At 44.2% G+C, this 23,279-nt stretch overlaps 1 protein-coding gene across 4 annotated transcripts in view; it reads right to left on the bottom strand.

The window, feature by feature from the left end:
- Positions 1-23,279, bottom strand: part of TEX55 (testis expressed 55) — a 543,889-nt gene that overhangs the window by 337,955 nt on the left and 182,655 nt on the right. For 3 of the 4 annotated variants that reach the window (XM_069635919.1, XM_069635920.1, XM_069635921.1), the window contains one exon: positions 23,209-23,265. The exons of the other annotated variant lie outside the window; for it this stretch is intronic. In XM_069635919.1, the coding sequence (XP_069492020.1) occupies positions 23,209-23,265 (57 nt within the window). The remainder of the gene's footprint in view (positions 1-23,208; positions 23,266-23,279) is intronic. 4 annotated transcript variants of the gene reach the window in all.

Here is a 23,279-nt window from a genome sequence, read left to right as displayed (position 1 = left end):
AGTACATTCAAAAGAGGGGCATGACAAAAGAGGCCATCTCTTTGTTATTCATCGGTATGTAGAGTTTCTAGGTACATAATAGGGATCACATGTGCTCTGCAAGTGTGGAACTGCACAGGGACTATGAGCTATTGTTAAGTCCTTGGCTTAAATGGCATCAAACACAGACGTTTTTTCCATTATGGGATAGTTCTAACAATATTGATATTGTGGCTTAGGGTGTTCATACTTAAGCAATGGGTCTTCTAAAACAATGGGCCTCATTACGAGGAAGGAGGTAACCATGCTGCTTTTTGCGGCATGGCTACCCCCTTTCCGGATACCGGGTCCGGGTTCCCTGAATGGGGAAATACCGGGCCATTCCGAACTTGGAGGGCCCGGTATTTCCCCATTCAGGGAAGCCGACCCCGGTACATCCCCATTCCCATTTGAGCCCCCACAGGGCTCAATGGGAATGGGGATGATAATAACAACGGGCCTGTTAAAGACGGCCCGTTGTTCTCATCCTGGTCTGCTCGCGGGACCCGCTAAGGACGCCTGGAGAAACCAGGCGGCCTTAGCGGGTCCCGCGAGGAGACCTCGTAATGGGGCAGTAGTGGTTTAACGGGGCCGGCAGCTTTACCGGCCCTGTTAAATCCCTACCACATTCCTTGTAATGAGGCCCAATATTTCTGTGGACGTTTGGAAGATCGGGATGTTAATAGTTACATAATTAATGTATGTTGTGGTACCCAGGCATGATCTGCGCAAGAATGCCATTACAGGGGAAATGCTACTTTGATTAACTTGGGATTGTTTTGATATGCCATATCATTGAAAACTGTTGCAAAAATAGAGGGCTCCCATGTTGGGTTTATCGCTGATATTTTGGCTGTTGACAAGTTTCACTGCTGTATGCGTAATGTTGGTTCTATTTGTGATATATGCAGAGCAAATTCATTTTGATTAAAATGTTTTTGAATATCTAGGTGTATATGTTCTTTCCCACATTTTTCATGTTTTTCTGTTCCTTTTCCTTTTTCATTTTTTTTTTCTTTCAATTTATAACAACTATGATTTTGTCCATTTTCCTTGATTGTGTTTATTTGCGAGAGGGGAAGAGGGGAGGGGGAACAGAGGAGAGTAGGGAGGGAGGGAGGAAATTAAGGGGGAAGGTATGCTTAATGTTGAAGAAAAGTGACAATAGGTACGGGTTGCTTGGCACTAACATTTTGTTACGTCTAGAAAATTCTGGCAGGCCTAACATTTGTAATGAAAACCAGATATAGTATTCCTCCATGAGACTCATTTCAGAGGCGATCACGTGGGATATATTTTAAATGGTTTGTATGTAAAGGAGTTTTCGATTAATGTTGCAAGTAATTCTCGTGGTGTATCTATTCTCTTTAGGAAAGACTTGGGATACAGAACTGAGTGTGTACTAGTAGATCCTGAGGGGAGATATGTTGCATTAAAATTGCATGTCGAGAATAGATGCATGCCATTAATGAATATTTATGCGCCTAATGTGAACCAAGCTACTTTTTTGATATACTAGATGGAGTCTTGGAACAACCTAATTGCACAAGATTATAGTTGGGGAAGACTTACTACAATTGATATGAACATGGATAAGACTACTCCGGTTAATTCCTACGCTGAGGCTAAAGCGAGGAAAGGCCTTTTGAGATTAGTGGATATGTGGGATTTACATGACATTTGGCGAGATCTTAACGAACAGAGAAGAAAATATACTTTTCATTCAATGGTGCACGGTACATCTTGACGCATTGACTTTTTCCTTGTCAGTAGAGGTTTATATGGGGAGAAACTAGAGGAAAAATGAATGAGGATGAATATAAAGCAGTAAGGTACACTACTGTGGTTGCCCAAATAAGGAGAATATGTTAGCTTTGTCCCAATGCAAAACCAGCCTTGGACTGTGAACTTTATCATAGGGCACAGATACATCTATTTTATTCCCAACAAGCTTTCTGGGAGCGTGGTGAGAAATCGGGAGCCTTATTAGCAAGCCGTAGTCAGCAGAAGGAGAACAACAGACAGGTGCTTTTTGTCGTAGATAAGGGAGGAGCAAAAAGGAGAAAAAATTAGGATATTTGAAGAATTTAGACAATATTAGAACACCGTGGCTGGTGTTTGGAATTGCTGATTGGTCAATCTGCGGGCTATATGCACTGGTATATCCCGCAGGTTGATTACATGAGCACTCGGGGCTGTTTGCAGGCGGGGAAAGCAGCACAAGTGGACGGGTTGGTTGGCGTGTCATTTCGGAATGGAAAGAGTTAACTTTCCATTCCGAAATGCATGTTCCAAAACCAACGTGTCCACGTAGAAAAGTACAGGGAAGTGAAAGCAAATGCAACGCTTTCGTGTTGAATGTAAATAGTGAAGTCGTTAGATATGTGGAAAAGGGGTAGACATAAGCAGCAGTATGCAACGTGGTACGTGTGGAGAAGCGTTGTGTTTGGCAGCAAATGGAAAATAAAATGTTCACGCACTCCTGAACGTGCATTGCCGCAGGGATATGGCAGTGTTGCAGAAAGGCACAGGAATGTAAGTTTTTCACCTGTTTGTGCCATGTATGTGCAAAAGCATTTTGGAGAATATTAACTGTATGATTTTGTTAAGTAATTGGAACCTTACATTTCTGGGCGGGGGGGGGGGGGGGAGGGGCGGTGAGTAAAAAAGCACACCTGAATTAAGCTTAATTAAAACAGGGGGCCGGCATAGACACAGCTGATTACACTTAAGTAGCATACTCCGCCAACCCTAGCACCTTCCACCACCCTATTAAAAAAAAATGAAACATGTTTAATTGAAGTATAAAAAATGTCTGCAACAATTATTTACCATTTTGCAATGTTTTGTACTTTAATTAATCATGTCACATTCATTCAACTTTAATTAAACAGTGAGGGTGTTCTAATAGCTTTATAGACCTGCAGCTCGGGCCGTACCGGGCGTTATGGTCCCTAATACCTCGTTAAAAGTCCTCGCTTCGCTCGGGCCATTAACTCGGTCTTCAGGGCCCATAACGCCCGGTATGGACCTCGCTGCAGGTCTATAAAACTATATTATGCCTCCTTCTACAAAGTCGATTAAGCTATTTCCGAGTTGGAAATTAGTAATTATCTTTGTTCTTTTGATATGTCAAGTCTGAATGAGAGAGAAAGATTAGATCTGGATGCGCCAATAACAGTGGAGGACATTGAAATTTCAATAAATACATCGACGAATGGCAAATGTCCAGGTCTTGATGGATTTCCAATAAAGTTTTATAAAATCTTAAGTCAAATTCTGTCACCTTATCTTGTGCAATTATATACAGAAATTGTGCATAATGAAGAGGTCGCTGAGTCAATGCAAACCGCATTAATAATGGTAATTCCAAAGCCAGGTAAAAAACCCTCATTGTGTGAGAATTATCGGCCTATTTCGATCTTGAATGTAGATCTAAAGCTATTAGCAAAAATATTTGCTAGAAGATTAAATGGCTTGATTCCGAAACTGGTTCATAAAAATCAGACAGGTTTTGTAAGTGGAAGAAATAGTAATGACACCTTGCAGGAACTACTTGATGTTATATACTTGAAGAGACATTCTGTAGATGCATACGCAGCTGTCAGTATAGATGCGGAAAAGGCTTTTGACAGAGTACGTTATTTTTATTTTACGTCAGGTTCTGCTTAAAGTAAACTCTGGACCGCATTTCCTTGAGCTTTTTACTGCCTTATGTGGTGGTGCAAAAGGCGACTGTGGCTGTTAATGGTTGTCGCTCAGAATGTTTCCAGATTCAAAAAGACTCTGCAGGGCTGCCCCTTGTCTCCACTGTTTGATTTATTTATCAAGCCTTTTGCCATTATGCTTAGAAATCATCCAGGTATAACGGGTATTCCGTTTGGGGATTATGTCTCAAAGGTCCTCTTGTATGCAGAAGACCTCTTGGTCCTAATTTCAAATCCAGAGCGCTCACACCCCAAACAACTATTGACATTACTGGAATTTGGCAACTTCTCTAATTATAAAGTAAATGTCCCAAAGACTCTTATTTTCCCTATATCACTTTCATGTCACAGGGGTTATTTGATGCGGACCGTGAAGAGTGGGCTGACTCAGGACTGAAGTATTTCGGCATTCATGTCAATAGAGATATTGAGTCCCTGCTTGTGAATAATATTCACCTGAAAATTGAAGAAATAGATTGTGTTGTAAATTGGAGAAATTAAAATTGACCATATGGGGTAAAGTTAATGTAGTGAAGATGTCCTTACTCTCAAAGTTATTATATCTATTTAGTATGCTCCCTCTGCCACTCTTAAATGCTCGATCACTGAGTATTAATACGTTCTTGAATAGATTTGAATGGGGGGAGGGAGGTCGTGCCCGAAACCCTAAGGATGTCCTTCAGAGGCCAGTGCATCTAGGTGGTTTTAGTTATCCAGACATAAGACGCTACCATACTGCATTTACGTTGCAAACACTGCATCATTGGTTGATGGCTGACCAAATTAACTGTGCAGGCGGGATTAAAATCGAGAAGGAGTCTGTTTCGCCCCCACCCCTAGATGTTATTCTACTTGCAGATAAAAGGTTGCCGGTTGGTACGACTCCACCTTTAATAAAACATGTTGTGAAAGAATGGCGTAAAAGTAATGAGATTAGTGAATTTGTGATGAGAAATATCTTGTGTGCAGACTCTAGACTTTGGAAAAGTCCAGCTGTGAAACAGTGTAACTATGCTCTATCGTGGATTTCATGGCAAACAGGAAATATCTGGAGAATTGGTCAGGTCCATGATGGTCAGAACATGGTGGACTTTGAGTTCTTGTGTTTTAAATACAAGCTGAAAGCAATTGAAATCGGTCGTTATAAGGTTATGAGGGAGCTCTTTGCTGTACTTTTCTTCACCAATGAATGCTGCATTGCCTGATCCACCTGCAATTTTGCACCTCTCCAAGACCACCCCTCTATGTGCATCTACCTTATACAAGTTAATTACTCCTTCCACATCTCAGTTAACAGCGCAGTGTGGTAGAGGAAATTGGGAATCAGACTTGGGTTGCGTGTTGTTGAATGGAACCATGTATTCACCGGTCTGATTAAATACAAAATGGACATAGAACTAATGTATACACAACAGAGAATTCTTCATTACCTGTACTGGTCCCCTTGGAAGATGCACTTGTGTAAGCTGTGTAATGAGGATGTTTGTTGCAATTGTAAAAGAGAGATGGTCACCACGTTCCATATGTTGTGGTTTTGTAGAAAGATTCAGTTATTCTGGGATGCTGTTTTTCAGAGAATAAATCTGGTTTTGGGTCAATCTCTCCCAAGAGACCCACTTCTTGGTGTGTTGGGCTTATTTCCCTCAAGTATTGTATTGTCTAACGGTAAGCTGTTTTGGATATATAGAGCCCTTCTTCTTGCTAAGAGATGTATTCTTAAATTTTGGAAAAGCAACACGTCCCCCTGTGTTGATGATTGGTTTCAGAGTTTGTCTCTCTTGTTTAGGAGAGAGAAGGTATCCTTTAACGCTAAAGATCAGCTTCATAAATATGAGATGATTTGGGGAGGATTTAATGACCTTCATGATTAGTTATTTTAATCAGATTCTAGTGTTTTCTTTTAGTTTTTTTTCTCTTGTATTTTTTCACTCTTTCATTCTCCCCATCTTTCACTTTTCTGTGTTACTCCCTTTGAAGAATTGAGCTGTTATGATGCATTTGAATAATTCTTACCCTGTACATTAGTATTATTGTATCTCATTTTGTTGTTTATGTAAATATTAAATGAATATACAAATTTGAAAAAAAGAAAGATCAGGAACATTAATATATGTTTAATTTAGTATAAATTTAGTATGGGACAGTGGGCCTCATTACGAGTATGGCGGTAACCGTGCCTGTAGTAAAGGCACGGCAGCCACCGGTATTGATTTTTATACGGCGTCCAGAAAAGGGCAATTACCGGGTCATTACGACCTTGGCGGTCCCGGTAATTGCCCTTTTCTGGGCACTGGTAAAAATTAATCCCCATTCCCATTTGAGCCCTGGGAATGGGGAGGGTGGTAGCAACGGTACCGTTATTAACGGTACCTTTGCTACCATCAAGCTCTGCTCGCGGGTGCCGGTATGGCCACCCGGTAAAACGTGGTGGCTGTAAGGGCACCCGCGAGCAGAACTCATAGTATGGTGGTACGGTAACAACGGTGCCGGTAGCAATACTGGTGCCGTTGTTGCCTTACCGCCATACTCGTAATGAGGCCCAGTGTCTTTCTTGGCTAACCTACTGAATCAAACAAGCTTCTAAATTTACTATAGCACATACCAATTTGTGTTCCAAAAATATCATCACATCATAATAGATGTTTAAAGCACAAGATATTTAAACAAATTCATCAAAGGTTGCCAAATATATAGGAACAACACATTTACTGTATAGGTATTTAGCAGATATGTAAAGATTTGAGATTTGACATGTAAAGATGTAATCATCCATACAATTGTTCTTAAATACATTTAGATAACAGGAAAGAAAAAAAATGGCACCACATAAACATGTATAATAATACAAAAATTCATGAAAACAGAACACAAAAAATACAGCACCACATACAACAAGACAGTCGATGTTACACAAATGTGTACTAGCATATCTGTAGTCTATTCAGGTATATTTTGAGACATAGATTTACTAAATGTACATAACACTCACTTAGAATTATTTTGGGGTGTGTCGGTTCTCCAATTCCAAGCATCATTTGTATATGGCTATTATATTTCAATTTCCATATGCTGAAAAATCAGGTTGTGGCACAAATGGTACCTACTATTGACTTCACTTGAACAAACCTCCTTCAGGGAACTCAGGCATTATGAACATTTTGTCAAATGCTGTAGTGTACTGCTGGTGATATGGTATCTACAACATATTTTCATGCATTACTATATAAAACCAATTGTAAATTGTATGACTTTATAACCCACTTTTTCTAAAGGAAATATGATTTAGAATGCACCCTTTGAACAGATCATTTTTAAAATATCGTCAGGAGAAACATCTGCATTACCTAGGGCTCCCTTGCTATGCTGGCTCGCCTGCACCAGTGTGTGAAAGATTCCTCCCACTGGTCAAATATATAGACCGAAAGTCCTACTGGTGCTGCCTTATAACACTGATCTTTTTACAATCAAAGACTCTGGGCCGCATTACAAGTGTGCCGGTCCGGTAACAACGGTGCCAGTAAGTCTAGCGGCACTGTTGTTACCAGGCTGGCACACTACGAGTCTGGGGATGGGTGCTGTCCCGCCCGCCAGGCTCAGACCTCAAAGAGCCGTGTGCCTCAAAGAATCAATCAGACAGTAAGTTCCGACGTCCCTGGGAAGTAACTAGCCCTCACAGAGTACATTACAATGTTTATAAAGTTCGCTATTGTGCAGGTGCCCTGTGAATGTCCCCCTTCCCACCAGTTCAGGGTGTCTCGTGTTCCATCCACTGTGGTGCTGACCAATGGCAGGCTAATAAAGAACCAGAGGTCAGCACAAATGTTTTTACTAATTGCAAACTGTTTTCGGGAGGAGTGGGAATGCAATGTGTCACCACATACGGAGGAAATTAACTAAGTGAGGGCAGATCTGTTTGCTCCAATCATATTTGACCAACCTATGTTTAGCTATAAGGGAGTGACGCTTTTAACCAGTAGTATTCATGGGAACAGCAATAACACAAAGCTTGAAGTGCAACAGTTTCTAACATTATAAACATTGTATTACGTGTATAAAAATGATGTTCACTGCCAGTTGTCAGCACTCATCAATCATTTCTGGTCCACTGTTCTGTTTGATTTCTGCTCGCCCCGTTGTAATAAACAGTGTTACCTCTTTCCCGGTGTGTGCGCTCCTTCTTGGACTACCAGTGGTAATTATTCAGTATGAGTTTCAGAGGACCCATGGTACAATGGGCCTCATTGCGGGTCTGGTGGTAAATCTGCCAGTAAAACCGGCGGGTTGTCGCCAGACCCGAAAAAAATTACCAGCGCCTGAATTCCCGGTAACACCAATAGGACTCAATGGAAATGGGGACCACGGAAACACCAGCACCGTTAATAACCATGTCGCTGCTTCCGTGAAACTCTGCAGGCGGGTGCTGTTCCGCCCGCCAGGTCTGACTTGGTGGGCGAGACGGCGACTGCCCACAGAGTCATACTGGGCCGGTCCAGTAACAACGGTGCTGGTAGGCTTACCAGCACCATTGTTACCAGACCAGCACAGTCGTAATGAGGCACAATGTGCAGGTAACGTAAAGTTCAGGGGGCTGTGGAAACATTGGAGCATTTGCTAACGGAATGCGATAAAACCAGTTTACTTAAGCACAAGCATTTTGGAGGTCTTTTGAAAGGAAGGCGATTATATGAGCAAACACTTTTCTGGAACGAGATATTGGCTGGAACTCAGGTTTCCCTGACATTGGCAACAGTGAGATGTATGAATGACATTTTTACAGTTAATGAAGATTTGCTTTTTAGTTTATAAGAAACAGGTCATCAATGTTTTTTATGGCTTGATGTTTTAATTTGTTGAATTTAATTTATCTGCAATCTTTTTGTTTTTTGTTTTTTATATTTGAATTATATATGTTTGTTTTCTGGCTACTTGTGTAAGGTTTGAATTCAAAAGTAATTGCACAATAAACAAAAAGAAAAAAAGAAAGATTGTAATGCCTCTAGGCTACAGATATTCTCTTGCCGCCACTGACAATTGACATGATAGGTTCCCTCTTCTGTGGCATGATCCCAGTAAAGTGGTGTGTGTGGTTATCCCAGGGACCAGCCTCAGAGGCTGAACAGTCTATATGCTTAACACACCGTTGGGTGTCAGTCTCAATCTTCCAGTGAATTAAAGGGTCCTTTTTGTGTTTCTTGTACATTGTGCATGGTTCTCTGTCATTGCTCCTAAGCCATTTTACACGGAGCAGAGCTGAAGTGGGGTCCAGTGCAGCTTATCCATTGAGGAAACGTTTCCCTTCCAGGCCGGCGACTTATGGAGGCACTGGAGCATGGTACCACATGAGTTCTGTCAGGGTCTCGGACTGGAGTCCGGAGGATTCCATGTACAATGACCCGGATGGGAGTCCCACATCGGAGGTGCCTTGAAGAAGAGGGATTTATTTGCCTTCATCTTTGACACAATGAAATGTATGATGTTCTAAGGAGACACGATCTGAAAGGCCTCCTCCCATCGGGTGGGTCCCCAGAGCATTGAGAGGGCTGAGAACGGGTAACATGCGTTACACAAGTGCCATATGTGTTAGGCTTACAGGCAAAATAGGCAAAGGTTGAGCAGGTTAAAGCAACACATTGAGATTAAGATTTTCAGAAACATAGAGAACTGACTCGATTGGTGTATCACGTAATGTATATGGTAATTGCACTAGGATAGGTTGCCTCTATGTGAGGTCCTCAGGGCCTTGATACATGTCTTTTCTAAAATAACAGATCAGAATAGTCTCCTCAGGGGGATAAATGCAACTCTTCATTTTTCGCTTCGTGTTCTAATAATTTGTTCCTGGCATATACTTGCAAACAATGTCTTCCCAAAGTATGTTGCATTGTGCAGATTTTGCATGCAGGGTTGAGGTTATTTTCTCCATAACACATATATTCAATGCTACATTAATCCACTCGCCCTTGCTTGGTGTACTCTCAGACTTCCATTTAATAACTAGGGTGGCCCAGGCTGCTAACAGGAGGTGAGCTGCGAGGCCCTTGATTCTATTTCTTTCGTCATCACATTGCTCAAATCCAAAGAGAATCATAAAGGGATTTGCAGACCTCTGAATTCCGTCAAGATCCTTAATCCACCCCAGGACTTCATCCCAGTAAACCTTGATCATGGGGCAGCCCCACCACATGTGCCAGTAATCCGCTATGCCTCCACATTTAAGCCAGCAGACCGGACTTAGTGACTGAAACATGCTGGATAGCCTGAGGGGGTCATATTGACACCTATGTAGCAGTTTGATCGCATGGAGATTGTATTGGCTGGACATTGAAACTTGAGGGGCGGCCCTACACATTGTTCCCCACATGACCGGATCTACTTCTTCCCTGAGATCCTTCTCCCATCTATCCTTCAAGGACAACGTGGAGCCCTTCCCTGCTTCAATCAGCTCTCTGTACATGGCGGATATCAAACCTTTCATTTGTGTCCTGGAGTTCAAGAGCTTCTGAAAGGGGGTAAGGTCCCTACCTGCATTGTCTTTCCATTCTTCCCTTGTCAAGACTCCCTTAATCTGCAAAAAGTGGAAAACCGGCAGGGGGCCCTACCCGAGGGCCTCGCTCAGTTCCGTAATTGTAATGAAGGACCCATTATTCCAGAGCTGACCCACCCTCTCCAGGCTTGCTTTGAACAAGGTTGAAATCTATCCAAATTGGGAATGCTTTCCCTGATGCCGGGGGCCCACAGATGACTCAGGGGAGACGGCCAAGAAGTAACCTTCCGCATGTCAACTTTCTCCCTCCATAATTCCCAGATGGTTCCCAGTATCAGGTGGTATCTTAACCTCCGCAATAGTTTATCTCTTGGAACCTGTAGCCACTCGGAAACCATTGTCGGGGCTAGATAGTGATTGTCCATTGCAATCTATTGAGGCTCTTTAAGATTTCGCAGATGGGGAATCAGAATTTGCATTTGGGCAGCTGCATAATACTTCTTCAGGTCTGGCAGCCCCATCCCTCCCTTTTCCTTAGATAATGCCAGGGTGTCATAGGCTATTCTCGCTCTTTTTCCCTGCCAGAGGAACCTCACAATTGCCCGTTTAACCTCATCAAAGAAAAGCTTCGGCATTTGTATGGGAAGCATCTGAAAGGGGTAAAGGAACCGGGGGAGGCATTTTGATCGCATTAAGCCTACCCAACCACAAGATCGTCAGTTTTTCCCACTTGGCGAGATCTGCATGAAACTTTTGGAGGAGGTGTTGAAAATTAGCTTCATAGAGTGTGGTAATGTCCCTCGTGACCTGTATGCCTAGATATTTGAACTTTACATTCTCCAGGATAAGACCCAATGGGGAGAGTCTATCCACATCTGCCTGTGTAGTCTCATGCAGGGGGAATAAGATTGATTTGGCCTCATTAATATTGAAACCCGAGAGGTCACCATACTCCTAATTAGTTAGATTGCTCTAGGGATGGAGGATGTGGGGTTTGAAATGTTTAAGAGTAGGTCATCAGCGTACAAAGCTACCTTATATTCTATAGTTCCTAACTGTAGTCCTTCAACCCGAGGGTCATCTCTCAACTTCTGGGCCAAGGGTTCCAATGAGAGCGCAAAGAGTATTGCAGAGAGAGGGCATCCCTGTCTTTACTTTACTTTATAGCATTTGTATGGTGCACCATAAACCCATAGGTGTGAGGGCGTAGACAAAAACATAGAAGAAAAGGGAGATAGAGAGGCTGAACGATCTAATGGAATAAGTAACTGAAAACCAGGGGCAACTATTTGAAGAGGAAGGTTTTAAGGCCCTTCTTGAATGTATTCAGGGATGATGAATTTCTCAGTTGGTCGGGCAGAGTGTTCCAAAGCGCCGGTGCAGCTGAGGCAAAAGCACCACATTGTGCCTTTTTGCCTTTGACTCTGGGCTGCTGGAGCGGGTTCCGGTTGTTGGACCGAAGGTTTCTGTCAGAAGATTTTATTCCAATGTACCTTTGCAGGTAGGAGGGCATCTTGCCCTGAAGGCATTTAAAAGTGATGACCATAAGTCTAAAGGAGTTTCTTGATTCAACGGGCAGCCAGTGTAGTGCTCGACGTGCCTCCGAGACATGTACCCTGTATGCAAGACCAGATCCCACTCTAACAGCTCCGTTCTGAACCACCTGAAGGCGTTTGATGATTTTTTTACTGGAGCCTGCTAATAGGCTACAACAGTAGTCTAGTTTGGAGCCAATAATGGCTCGGGCGATGGTCTCAGCATTGGATTGGGAGATGTATGGACGCAGATGGGCTAACAATTTAATATAGTAGTTGGCGGAGGAAACGGTACTGGCCACATAAGAATTCATCTTGAGTGATTGATCCAAAACCACGCCTAGGATTTTAACCTTGGGAAGAGTGGAAATTAGAGCATCTCCCAGCTGGAAATGTTTGTAAGTTGAGTCTAATTTGGCTATGATGTTATCAGATCCTACAACCATGAGTTCTGTCTTGCTGCGATTGAGTGCAAGATTATTCAACATCATCCATTTTTCTATCATAGCAAAAATGCGATTAAGTTCTTTTTCATCCTCCGAATGCTGGCCTGTAAGAGGGATGACACATTGAGTGTCATCTGCATAGTTGGAAAAGAGGATGCCCTCATGGGCCAAATGGGCAAAGAAAGGAGACATGAAGATTTTATAGATGCAAGGCGACAAACTGGCACCTTGTGGAACTCCAAACAATGTCTGAATTGCAGGTGCTTTGGCATTGTTGGCACATACCCTGCTAGAAACGTCTTTAATTAATTAATTTTGTAAAACACATCCTATATAACATCCTGTTATATAGGATGTGTTTTACAAAATTAATTAATTAAAGACTTTTTTTACAATCTATAACAAAATAAAATGAATTTTTGATGTAATACCCTTTGCCTTGTTCTTCAGTTGCTCTCGTGTTTCCGGCACCACCACCTGTTTCCTATGTATTGTTTTACCTCTAGGTGCCGGGTTTGGAGGTTCCCACCATTGTTTGTTGGTTTACATACCCTGCTAGACCTGTTGGATAGGAATGAAAGTATCCAGTTGGTAGCGGCCTGAGAACAGTTAGCTACTGACATGAGCCTGTCTGCTAATATGGCATGATCGACGAGATCGAATGCTGCCGATTGATCTAGGGAGATCAAAAGAGCGATCTTTTGAGAGTCCATTCTTTGTAGTAACTGTGACTTAAGGTCAAGAAGAGAGGTCTCCGTACCAAACCCTTGTCTGAATCCTGACTGAAAAGGATTAAGAATAGGGTGGGCATTTAGATGTTGCGCTATTTGAATATATGCTACTCGATCCAGTATCTTAAGCAAGAAAGGAGTGTTAGTTATGGGCCTATAATTTGTAGGGACGTTTTGATCCAAGCTGGGTTTTTTCAGTAAGGGAGTAACCCACGCTTGTTTCAAATCGTCTGGGACCGAACAGTTCTGCAACGAGGCATTTACAAATTTACATATGGCTTGAACAAGCGTGTTCCCCTACCTAATTCTAACCACCGGAAGTATTCCCTGTTCACAAAGACAGAGGCTTTGGGTGATGTATATACTGCCTGAATTCCACCTCTGAATTTCGGGCCTATTCCCACTTTGCGGAGGACTGCCATCAGCAAGCCCCATTCAACCCTGTCGAAGGCCTTCTCAGCATCGACCGATAGGAGAGCAGGGTCATTGATCATGGCCTGAGATGCATCAAGTGTAAGGTCTTCCTCATAGTGTCGGCTCCCTGTCTACCCAGTATAAAACCAACCTGGTCTGCATGTATTAGATGTGGCATGAATGTCTCTAGTCGGGCTGCAAGGATTATAGTATATATTTTTGTGTCCACATTTAGCAATGATATGGGGCGATATGAACCACACTACTTAGGGTCTCATCCCTCTTTGGGGATTACCGAAACAAGGGTTCGAACAAATGAGCCGGGGCTTTCCCACTGTCCAGAATCTCATTGAAGAGTTCCACCATGAAAGGGAGGAGGGGGGAGATAAAGGATTTATAGAATCCGGCAGTGTAGCCGTCTTCCCCGGGAGCCTTGCCTAGTGACAATCTCTTAATCGCATTTTTGACTTCTTCAGTTATCGTGCCATCTAATACATGGGATTCCTCACATGATAGCTGCAGCATTTTTACCAGGGACAAGTATTCATCAGTCTCCGATTCACCAGGTTGAGCTTCCGATCTATATAAGGCCTCATAGAATGAGGCAAAGGTTTCAGGGAAATGTGCATTAGTTGCAATTTGGGAAATTTCCCGGTTTTCTATTTCGAGGACCTTTCGCTCGGTGCGTTGGTCACGTAATCTGGCTGCCAACAGAGCATCCGCCTTATCTCCTTTCTCATAGAACTTTTGTTTCAAAAGCTGTAGTTTACTACGGACTATCAGTCTGTGTTCTAGCAGGCAGAGCTCTTCCCTCTTTTTTTTTCTTCTAAGATCTTATCCGCCTTCCCACTCTTATCCTTCCTGATCGCCTCATCCAGGCGACAAATCTCATTTCTGAGTTTGTTTTCGATCAAGTTCCTTTCCCTCTTCTTACTCGCACCCTCTCTAATCAGGATACCACGCCAAGTTGCCTTTCCAGCTTCCCACACTGTTAAATTGGAAACCTCCCCGGTGTTATTCATCTTGATATATCCGATAATTACAGTTTCCATCTCTGTTTTGAAGACTGGGTCGTTCCAGAGGGTTTCATTACATCGCCATCGGCCTCCTTTCCTAGGTACGGTATGCCCGTTAATGTCAGCTGTGACTATATCATGGTCGGACCAGGTGAACGGAAGGATTTCCGATCTCATGGTAGCATTATATATCTACTCCGTTAAATACACAAAGTCAATCCTAGTAAAGGTATTATGGGGGGCGGAGTAAAAGGTGTACCCCTGTTTGTCTGGGTGGAGTTGCCACCATGCATCTTTCAAGCCATATATATTAAACATATTTGCAATTTCTGTGCGCCCTCTCTCCATTGGGTCTCTTGGATCAGGATTACCCACTTTACTATCCAAATTGGGGTCTGCCCATGAGTTAAAATCACCTCCAAGGAGGACATGACCGGTGGCCTCCAGCATGATTTTGGGAACTGTCTTGGATAAGAAATCTATATTTTCTTGTGTTGGGGGAGTATATGGTGGCAAATGTAGTATTCGCTTTTCCTATAGTACCTGCCAAGAGCAGAGCACACCCTTCTACATCTGCCCATGTCTTGGTGGTCAAAAGCCTAGCCCCTTTCTGATGAGTATCCCCACTCCCCCACTTCTTAGGGGCCCGGAACCCCAAAACTCTGAACCCGTTCTTACCACTAGAAGCTTCCGTTCCTCCCATCTAACATACTTTGTTTCCTGTAAGAGGAGGACATCCAGTTTCGCCCTGCGGAATTCCCAATATACTAAAGAGTGAGTCACTCATCTGTTGGCCTATATCAACCGCCATCTGTAATCACACGTGTTAAGAGATCTCCTAGCAAAGACTGGCAATCTAGTGAACTGTAGATCAACCGTGCATGCACCAATTCAGGTCTTATTGAGAATTCTGTTCCTGACCACCCTCCCTCCACCTCTGCCAAATCCCACCTCCCCCACTCCACATCCCCCATTCCCAGTTGGTGGCATCCAACCAAGATCAGGTGGAAACGTTGATCTGATATCGGACCACCAGCGGAAACAATTACTTCACGGTCCATTTTCAGAAAGCATTCTCAATAACAATTGAGCCCCCTTTCCATAACCCCCCCTTGTTAGGCAGAATTATATGCAGTACCCTTTGGGAACACTACACATAATTAAGACAAGTGACAGTACAATTTCACCTTTGGTACAAGCCTGTACTACACAGTTATAGTGGTAGCAGTAGCGGAGCAGCCAGACTTATCTCAAGAGTAAGTGAGCAGTACAAATAGTTACACAAAGGACAGCAATTACTATGATTCAGGCAAACATTGACTCGAGGTTTCTAAGTAAAGGAATATATATTTATTTACTTATCAGTTGTATAACAGTTCACCTTTCTAAGCAAGATAAAAATCACAATCATAAATACACCACACCACTTCCCTTAAATTCTAGACAAGTTAGGCTCACAAAATGAAGTGGGAGCAAAATGGCACTCCAGCAATTTAAAAGGGAGAGAAAGACAGAGTTATCAGCAATTAGGTAAAACCAACAGGTAAGTATTCTGAGCAGTTGAACAAGAGCGACTACAGTGAGGAGATTAGCTAGAAAAGGCTTAGAGCCAAAGAGTCAATAGGTCAAAAGTCTTTTGCTCAAGATCACACAGTTCAGGGTAGTTTGCGGTAAAGTTCGTCGCACAGATTCCGGACGAGGTTGGTTGGTAGAAAAGATAGTTCAAAGAGAAGAGAAGGACAAGCCCTCGGAATGGAGAAAGATTTCAAACACTTTCACTGCGGCTGAGTGAAACGCACAACCGGATTTGCACAGTACCTTAAAACAGAGAAGGGGCTGTAGCTGAGGCAGACGTTCCTGGTAGTTCCTGCAGGCTCACAGTTCCTGAAGCGACTGTTGGACTGATCAGAAGTAGGAAGACTGGAGGGTCCTGCACTACCCAAGAAACCAGCAGCAACGCCAAACAGCAAATAAAAGGTGCGCTCCTTAAAACCCAAGCAGGGTCCGACCTTCCTGGCTATCCAGCCCACTGTAGCTCTGCACAGCAAATCCGACCAGAGGAGGGGTCCTGGCTTGTAGTTTGGGCGAACTGGTTGGTCCCACCAGCTCAAGGGAAGAAGTTTCCTGGAGGATCTTCTCTGTCGTCGGATTTGGAGATTCTGACCTGCAGCAGGGCTTCACCGGGTGGTTCAGTCATTGTAGGGGTCCTCTTCTTCCAGTTCTTCGTTGGTTCTTTCATTCCAGTGGCGACTCTGTCCTTCCAGTCCCAGAGACCTGCTTTTTATGCAGTTTTCCCCCATTCATACAGCCTGGCTATCAATCACACAGCAGGGTGGCTGGCCTGGCAAGGCCAGTCCCCTTGCCAACCAGACAAGAGTGCGACTTGGGTTACTAAGGCAACCCATGGCAGGGGTCCCAAGATCCCTCCATCACATCCTGCTTACCTAGACTATCAGGCGCCTTAAGGAGGGCTTCTGTGCAGAAGCCCGAAAAAAGACAGCGAACAAAGGAGTCATCCCCAGTTTGGCACGCAGAGAAAAACACGAGAAAGACTTTAACAAAAACAAATGGCGACTAAACCCAGCCAGAGCCAAAATAAAATGTATTTGGTCAAGCGGGTTTATGTTCGAGGCTAATATAATAGCCTAAAACATTACCACGTTATATAAGATAATCGTGGTAGGAAAGTTAGGGTAGATACCACTGCCACCAGCCAAGTCTTAAGGTTAAGGGAGCGAAACAATGCCCCAAGAGGTACAGACAAAAAGGAACAGGAGTTAACCCTTTCCAATACTCCATGTAAGATGGGGTGTACTGGGTCTGTGGTTTAAAGTGACTATATAAAGTTAATGGCAACTTTACCAGTTTTCTGGGGGACAGTAGTCAGCCCTAGAAAAATGGAGTCAGTGGGAAGTCTCAAAGACAACCCTGTGTCACTGAACTGAAGGTGCTGTGTAACACACACGAAAAGTGGTGCACATGGAGTAGGTGAGGCTCCAGTGCCCAAGATCACACAAAAAGTAGAAATACACATAGCAAAACACATGTAAGAGTGGGAAAAAAAGGCTTACACGCTTACCAGGTGAAAAAAAGAAATCCTAGAAATCCAGCAAAGCTGCTGGGGGACTCTTTAGGTAAGGGAAATCAACCATTTATGAGAATTCTCCCTAACACCTCACCCGATTTAAAACACAAACTCTTTAGAAGAAATTTCAGAAACTTGTGTCACGCCACGGTTCACCCTCAATAGCACGCTCTTCCTCCCCTCAGAGAGGGGCGTTGAGCAAATAACGATTCCCTTGTATCCGGACCCGACATGTCCAGTTTGCAGAGGGGTTGTCGAGCTGTCCGCAGTCTCATCTCGTTGACAAATTTTAAGAGTTCACTTCAGACGGCTGTTATATTCTTTTATTTCCTTCAGGTGTAGCATTGCCTCTCCTGTATTTCCTTGATCCCTTAACCCGTCTTCTTCTCGGCCCTTGGAGTTCCCATTGTCTTCCACTGTGACCTGCTTCCTCCTGGTCTCCACCTTCTCTGCGCGCCTCCAAGAGTTGCGAGATGCAGTTGCGGATCTCCCTTTCCGATCTCAGTTGTACTTTCCTGCCTTCATGTTCGAAAGAGAGGGAGAAGGGATAATCCCATCTATATCGAGTTCCGCGTTCTTTGAGCCATTTCGTAAGAGGACCACACATTCGCCTCAAGGCCAGGGTCAGGGATGATAGGTCCTGGAAGATTGTAATCTGTGCCCCCCCCCAAGGGTAATTGACCCTCCGGTCTTGGCCTTTTCCAAAATCCTGGCCTTATCTTGGTATCTATGGAACTGGGCCAGCACCGATCTCGGTTCACCTGTTGGACCACCGGCTCTATGTATCCTCTCCATTTTGGGTTCGTCGATCTCCTGCGACCAGCAATTTAATTATATCATGGATCGTCTTCCTGAGGTCACCTTCTGTTTCACCCTCGTGTTCCGGGATGCCAAAAAAGCGCAAGTTATTTCTCCTCTCATGATTTTCTAAACCGTCTATTTTGAGTCTAAACTCTTCCTCTCTTTCATCAATCTTCCTTATTCGAAGGTCCATCTGAGTTTCGAGGGTATCTATGGAGGCTTGATTGCTATCCACACCTTCAAGTCTCTCTTCGATTTTGTCCATCCGCTGTGTAATGTAATCTATCTTGCTACCTATATTGGCTCCCATGTTCTTTATTTCACTCAAGAAAACAGGGATGTCCCCTTTGGTTGCTGCACCTTCCGTCCCAGAGGCCTCCATGATCCGTGTCTCCACGCTTTCAGTGACAGGAGTAGGTGGAAAGTAGGTGAACTTGGCCAGCCTCAATTTAATGTCCATATAATTCGAGATGGTTCTGGTCCCTCCTCATTCGGTTGGTTATCGAGTTGCTGGTGGAGAGGAGATGGGTCTTAATACAGTCTGTTGATCGAAGGAGGGCACACGCCCCGTTTCCGGGGGCCCAACCCTTCAGAAGAGAGGAGAGCACCTGTGTTCGGACTTGGATGGCGAACGTGGGCGCAATGAGGCCTCGGGCGTAGTATCTTCGTCAAGGGGGGGGGCGTGCATGTTCAATGCGGGTCTCGTGAGCTGTTGTAGGCAGGCTGGTTAGTTTGTGCAGACAGGAATCTCCTAAAGATGATTCTCCAGCTGGAGAGGGGTAGGTCTACTGGGGGTACGGTGCTCTGGTTGCATTTCTTTATGCGGGTTTCAGTCTACCCACCATAGCTTGAGGGGTGGGATTTTCGTTTTGCTGTCGTACCCCTATGTGTATCCAAGAAGTGTAAATCCTTTGGTTTCAGAATGGTTCCAGGAATCCAATTAAGTGTATATTATTCATAGGTCTCACTGCACCTTGTTTGTAATTCGCTTCGTTTCTTGGTATTGGATCCGGATGTACGGATTCTATTCAGAATATGCTAGTCAGTCTCAGATCCCAGGATTCTGAGTCTATTAAGGAGTCATTAATAAATAATCCCCTTCCTCAGACCATTCAATTAATCGGCGCACCGGTAGCAGATAGGGTGTGCGCTGACGTGACTCGGAGTAAGGACCATATTTATTGTCTCAAACTCCCCTCGTCTGCCAGATCTTTTGCTCGGAGGGGATGAGTATTCCAGAGACGCAATTCTCAAATAATCTTTCTTTTATGCGAGTTCTGATTGCATATGACGGCTCGTTGGGTGGACCTTTAGCAAATCTCTGCTGATCTTTGGTAATCCAAAAGAGTCCAATCAGATGGCTTCAAAGTGATTCCAGGAGTCTGTTTTTGGTCGTACATTTGTCTCACAACTCCTTTCGTCCAGTTCACTCCGTTATCCCCCTATTCAACCCTGGGGTGTGAACATTGCTCATCACGCATCAGGCCAACTCATGCTCCAAGATCATGCGCTCCCTGGGGAGTCTTTCATGGGAGGCTCATTTCGTTTGGTTTCCTAACTGACCCAATCCCATTTAGTTATTAGAACAAGTTCTGGTGTGGAACTGGAAAATGGTCAGGCTTCTTTCCTCAGGACCCCTGTCTTCCGGGTACCAGGACGTCTCTCGGAATAATTCAAGGAGAAGGAATAAATCCGAACGTAAATGGCTTACGTGGAGAGCATCTCCCGTGTCATCAGTTTGCTACTGGGTCCAGGGTGTCTGCGGCACGTGTGGTAGCGCAATCATGGCACAGTCTCTCAACGGGTCCGGCGGGGTCTGCTGCACACTGTGAGTGGGTTGAGGTGCTCTGGTTCCTATTACGTATGCTTGTCGCTGGGAGACAGCATATGCAACTTAGATCACTACATAGCCTTGCATTGGTGCTTGTCTGTCCCCTGTATGTTATGTGGGGCCACAGGTGTTGAAGCGACCTCACTTGCCCTTTGCACATGTTCTGCCACTCGTAGTCCCAGGCTCTGTGGCTCATGGAGGCGGAGGTGGGCATATAAAATTTGCCGTATTGCAGGGTGTATGAGCGTACTGTTCATTGCTCATTCACCGCCGCAGGAGGCCTCAGGTCAGCCTCAGAGGCCCTGCTCCGTAAAATTCGAGTCTGTTGAGCGCACATAGCGCCTCCGCTAGGATTTCATGTGTGGAGTTGCGAGTGGGGGAGGGACCCCCCTCACGTATCCGTTAATAACTTATAGTTTTTGATGGTCCAGCGTCTTTCCCCGTGTGTACGATCAATACCCAGCACTGTCCTATGAATGGGTTGTTGCAGTTTGGTCCCCACCGGATGAAGCCCACGGCCGCTCTCACAGTGGAGGGGGATCGGGGTGCTACTCAGGGGGGCTACTCAGAGGGGCAGCAGGGCTCACCTACTATGCGCTGTTAAACCGGAGGAATGCCAGTCCTATTATCAGCCACATGTTCAGTGTGCACTCCTGCGGCTATCCGGAAGGGTCACAGGTCCAGGCATCAATAACTGCTGGACCCATATGCACGCAACTTACCTTAATGCTTTTCGTAACAGTGGTTGTGGGCTGCTGGAACCCTTTCCCTCCCCATAGAAAGGTAAGACCACACGTTTGGCAAGTGTTGGCAATAAAAGGCCGTAGGATTTTATTGTTACAGATATGGTTATGGAAACAATAAATCGCATATCCTAATAATATCATACTTTTGGGCATCGGGTCCTGAGGTTACCCCCTCTGGCCCGTGCCGCCTTCTTGTCTCACGACTTGTTGTGGTCACCGTACAGTGTCCTGTATTTCTCTTCCTTGTTCTTCTCCCTTCCTTTCTAGGGTGGGAGGGCTTTGTGGAAAAGAAGAAAGAGTGGAGGACGCTGAGTGAACAGCGAACCTCCTAACTGTTTGGGTCCCCGTTCACACTCTCTACAAAGGCAGGCAACCATTGTGCTCTTTCCAACAGCGAACTCCAACTCAAGCACTTTATCGCCTTCATAGCCACTTTCGCCAGCATCAATCTTCTGACCATCTACAAGATCCACTCCCTCTTCACCTATCACTCGGCCAAAACTCTTTTATCCACTCTGACACTCAGTCACCTTGACTACCACTGACGTCTCACTCTAGGCTTCCCTGCTACGCCTTTGATCTGTGTAAAGCCACTTTCAACTTTTCTTCACCCACCTCTACAATCTAACACGCTCCTCTCCGACCTCTCCTCATTTACTTCATGTTTGATCAATATCCATGCACAACCGGTCCCGCTTTAAACATCATCCTCTTGGTTTCAAATATATTCTCAACCTCGCCCCCGCCACTCCTTCCTTCCTCAAATCCTGTGTATCCTGCTACTCTCTTCCGTGAACCTTATTATCTGACCATCTTCTCAGTCTGTATGTGCCTCGCCCGCCAAGACAAGAATGAGAAAAAGTGTAACAGTCAACCAAAACATGCTTCCGGCAGGGAAACCAGAGCGGGTTGGGTGTCAAAGGTGCTCAGGAGGATCTGGACCTAAGGAATCTGTCGATTGATGGGTTGCCCTCTTGCGAGCACATCCACAAGCTAACCTTGGTGGACTACCTGCCCAGGACTCAGACAGGCAAACAGTGAAACGCTTGTGAACTTTGGCTTAAGACAAACCTTTGTGGCTTGCATGCTGGTACACCCAGGAATACACCTAGGGGAGTAAGCATGCTAGCCAGACTCACACATTTGCAAGACCCGGATGACTAGCAAGACACAGAGGAATGCACCTGGGAAGTGATAAACATTATAAACTCCAAGACTAAGAGGCTGCTGGCTCATGCCGTGCACTCGGGCCTTACCCTGGTAGGGATTGGGGTGTGGACCCTAATCGTGGAGACAGGGAAACCTAGAAAGAAACCCTTTCACTTTTTATTTCTATTATTTATCACCATTTGTTTAAACACAATTTTTTTGGCATCTCAGTAGAGATATGGGCTGAACTCCAAGCGCTTAACAAAAAAAACAATTAAAGAGAAGCCAGATCCCCACATGTCTGTGTTGCATCCATCTGTGAATGTACCTTGTGAATAACATTCATATGGTTAAAGTTCTCTATGGTAGTCCAATACACAAAGAACTATGGTACACCAATCCTAAGGGATTCGTAACTACAAACACAAAGGAAGAGCTGTTGTGGCTTCCTTTTAAATGCCTCATAGTAATTGAGAAAAGCATAATGAGCTGTATCAAACTGTTTAAATATAAAGATAGCAATAAAAGGACATTCATGCTATTCATGGACAGTCATAGCAATAGGAAACTGAGAAATCATGTTTATATTGTACACACATGTTGAATATGAAATGCACATAGGCTAAGGAACAGTCACGTTTTGTGATCGCGGTGACAGACGTTTGAGGAATATAAGGAAATTGGTATTAATTCTGATGCAGGTAATCGCAATCATGGCATTTAGTATCACATAAGGTTACATCAATACATTTGTAAATTAAAGGTGAAGTCTTGGGCGGTCACACAGAGGGCCTCATTACAAGGTTGCCAGTAATTCAGTTGCAATAACTGCCACATTCTTTTACAGTTACCTCTACTCAGTCCTGCAGATTTGCCACAAGTTTATAAGTGGGGTAACAGCAGAGTTAGTCCCCATTTCTGGAGTCCATAGGACTCCACTGAGATTTTGTCAGAGTTACTGTGAATGGTAATCCAATTTACTGTGCTGCGGTAAATCTAAATATTTTTGAAGGTGAAGTGAAGGGTTTACCTCCTACCTGCTTGAGGAAAACCCTCCAATTCTCCTCTAAACCCAGAGTGTGGCAGTGCGCAACAGTGAAGGTAATTAAATTACTGGCATTTTACTGCTGTTTTTAGATGCACCGCCAAACCAGTAATGGGGCCCAAAGTATTCTCTTTCATAAGTCTGCATCAATGTTTGGAATTGTACTCTCTATTTTGGATTTCTATCTTAACTATACTTACCGAATCCTGTGGAGGAAGTGGAGGCAAGCTTTCAAAATCGATTTCATACATTAATTCCTGAGTCCCAAAAG

This window comes from Ambystoma mexicanum, chromosome 7p, assembly GCF_040938575.1.
Source record: "Ambystoma mexicanum isolate Mex_15411 chromosome 7p, UKY_AmexF1_1, whole genome shotgun sequence".
Classification (NCBI taxonomy): domain Eukaryota; kingdom Metazoa; phylum Chordata; class Amphibia; order Caudata; family Ambystomatidae; genus Ambystoma; species Ambystoma mexicanum.
The sequence above is the reverse complement of the archived record's forward strand: the minus strand, read 5'-3'. Positions and strand labels throughout refer to the sequence as shown.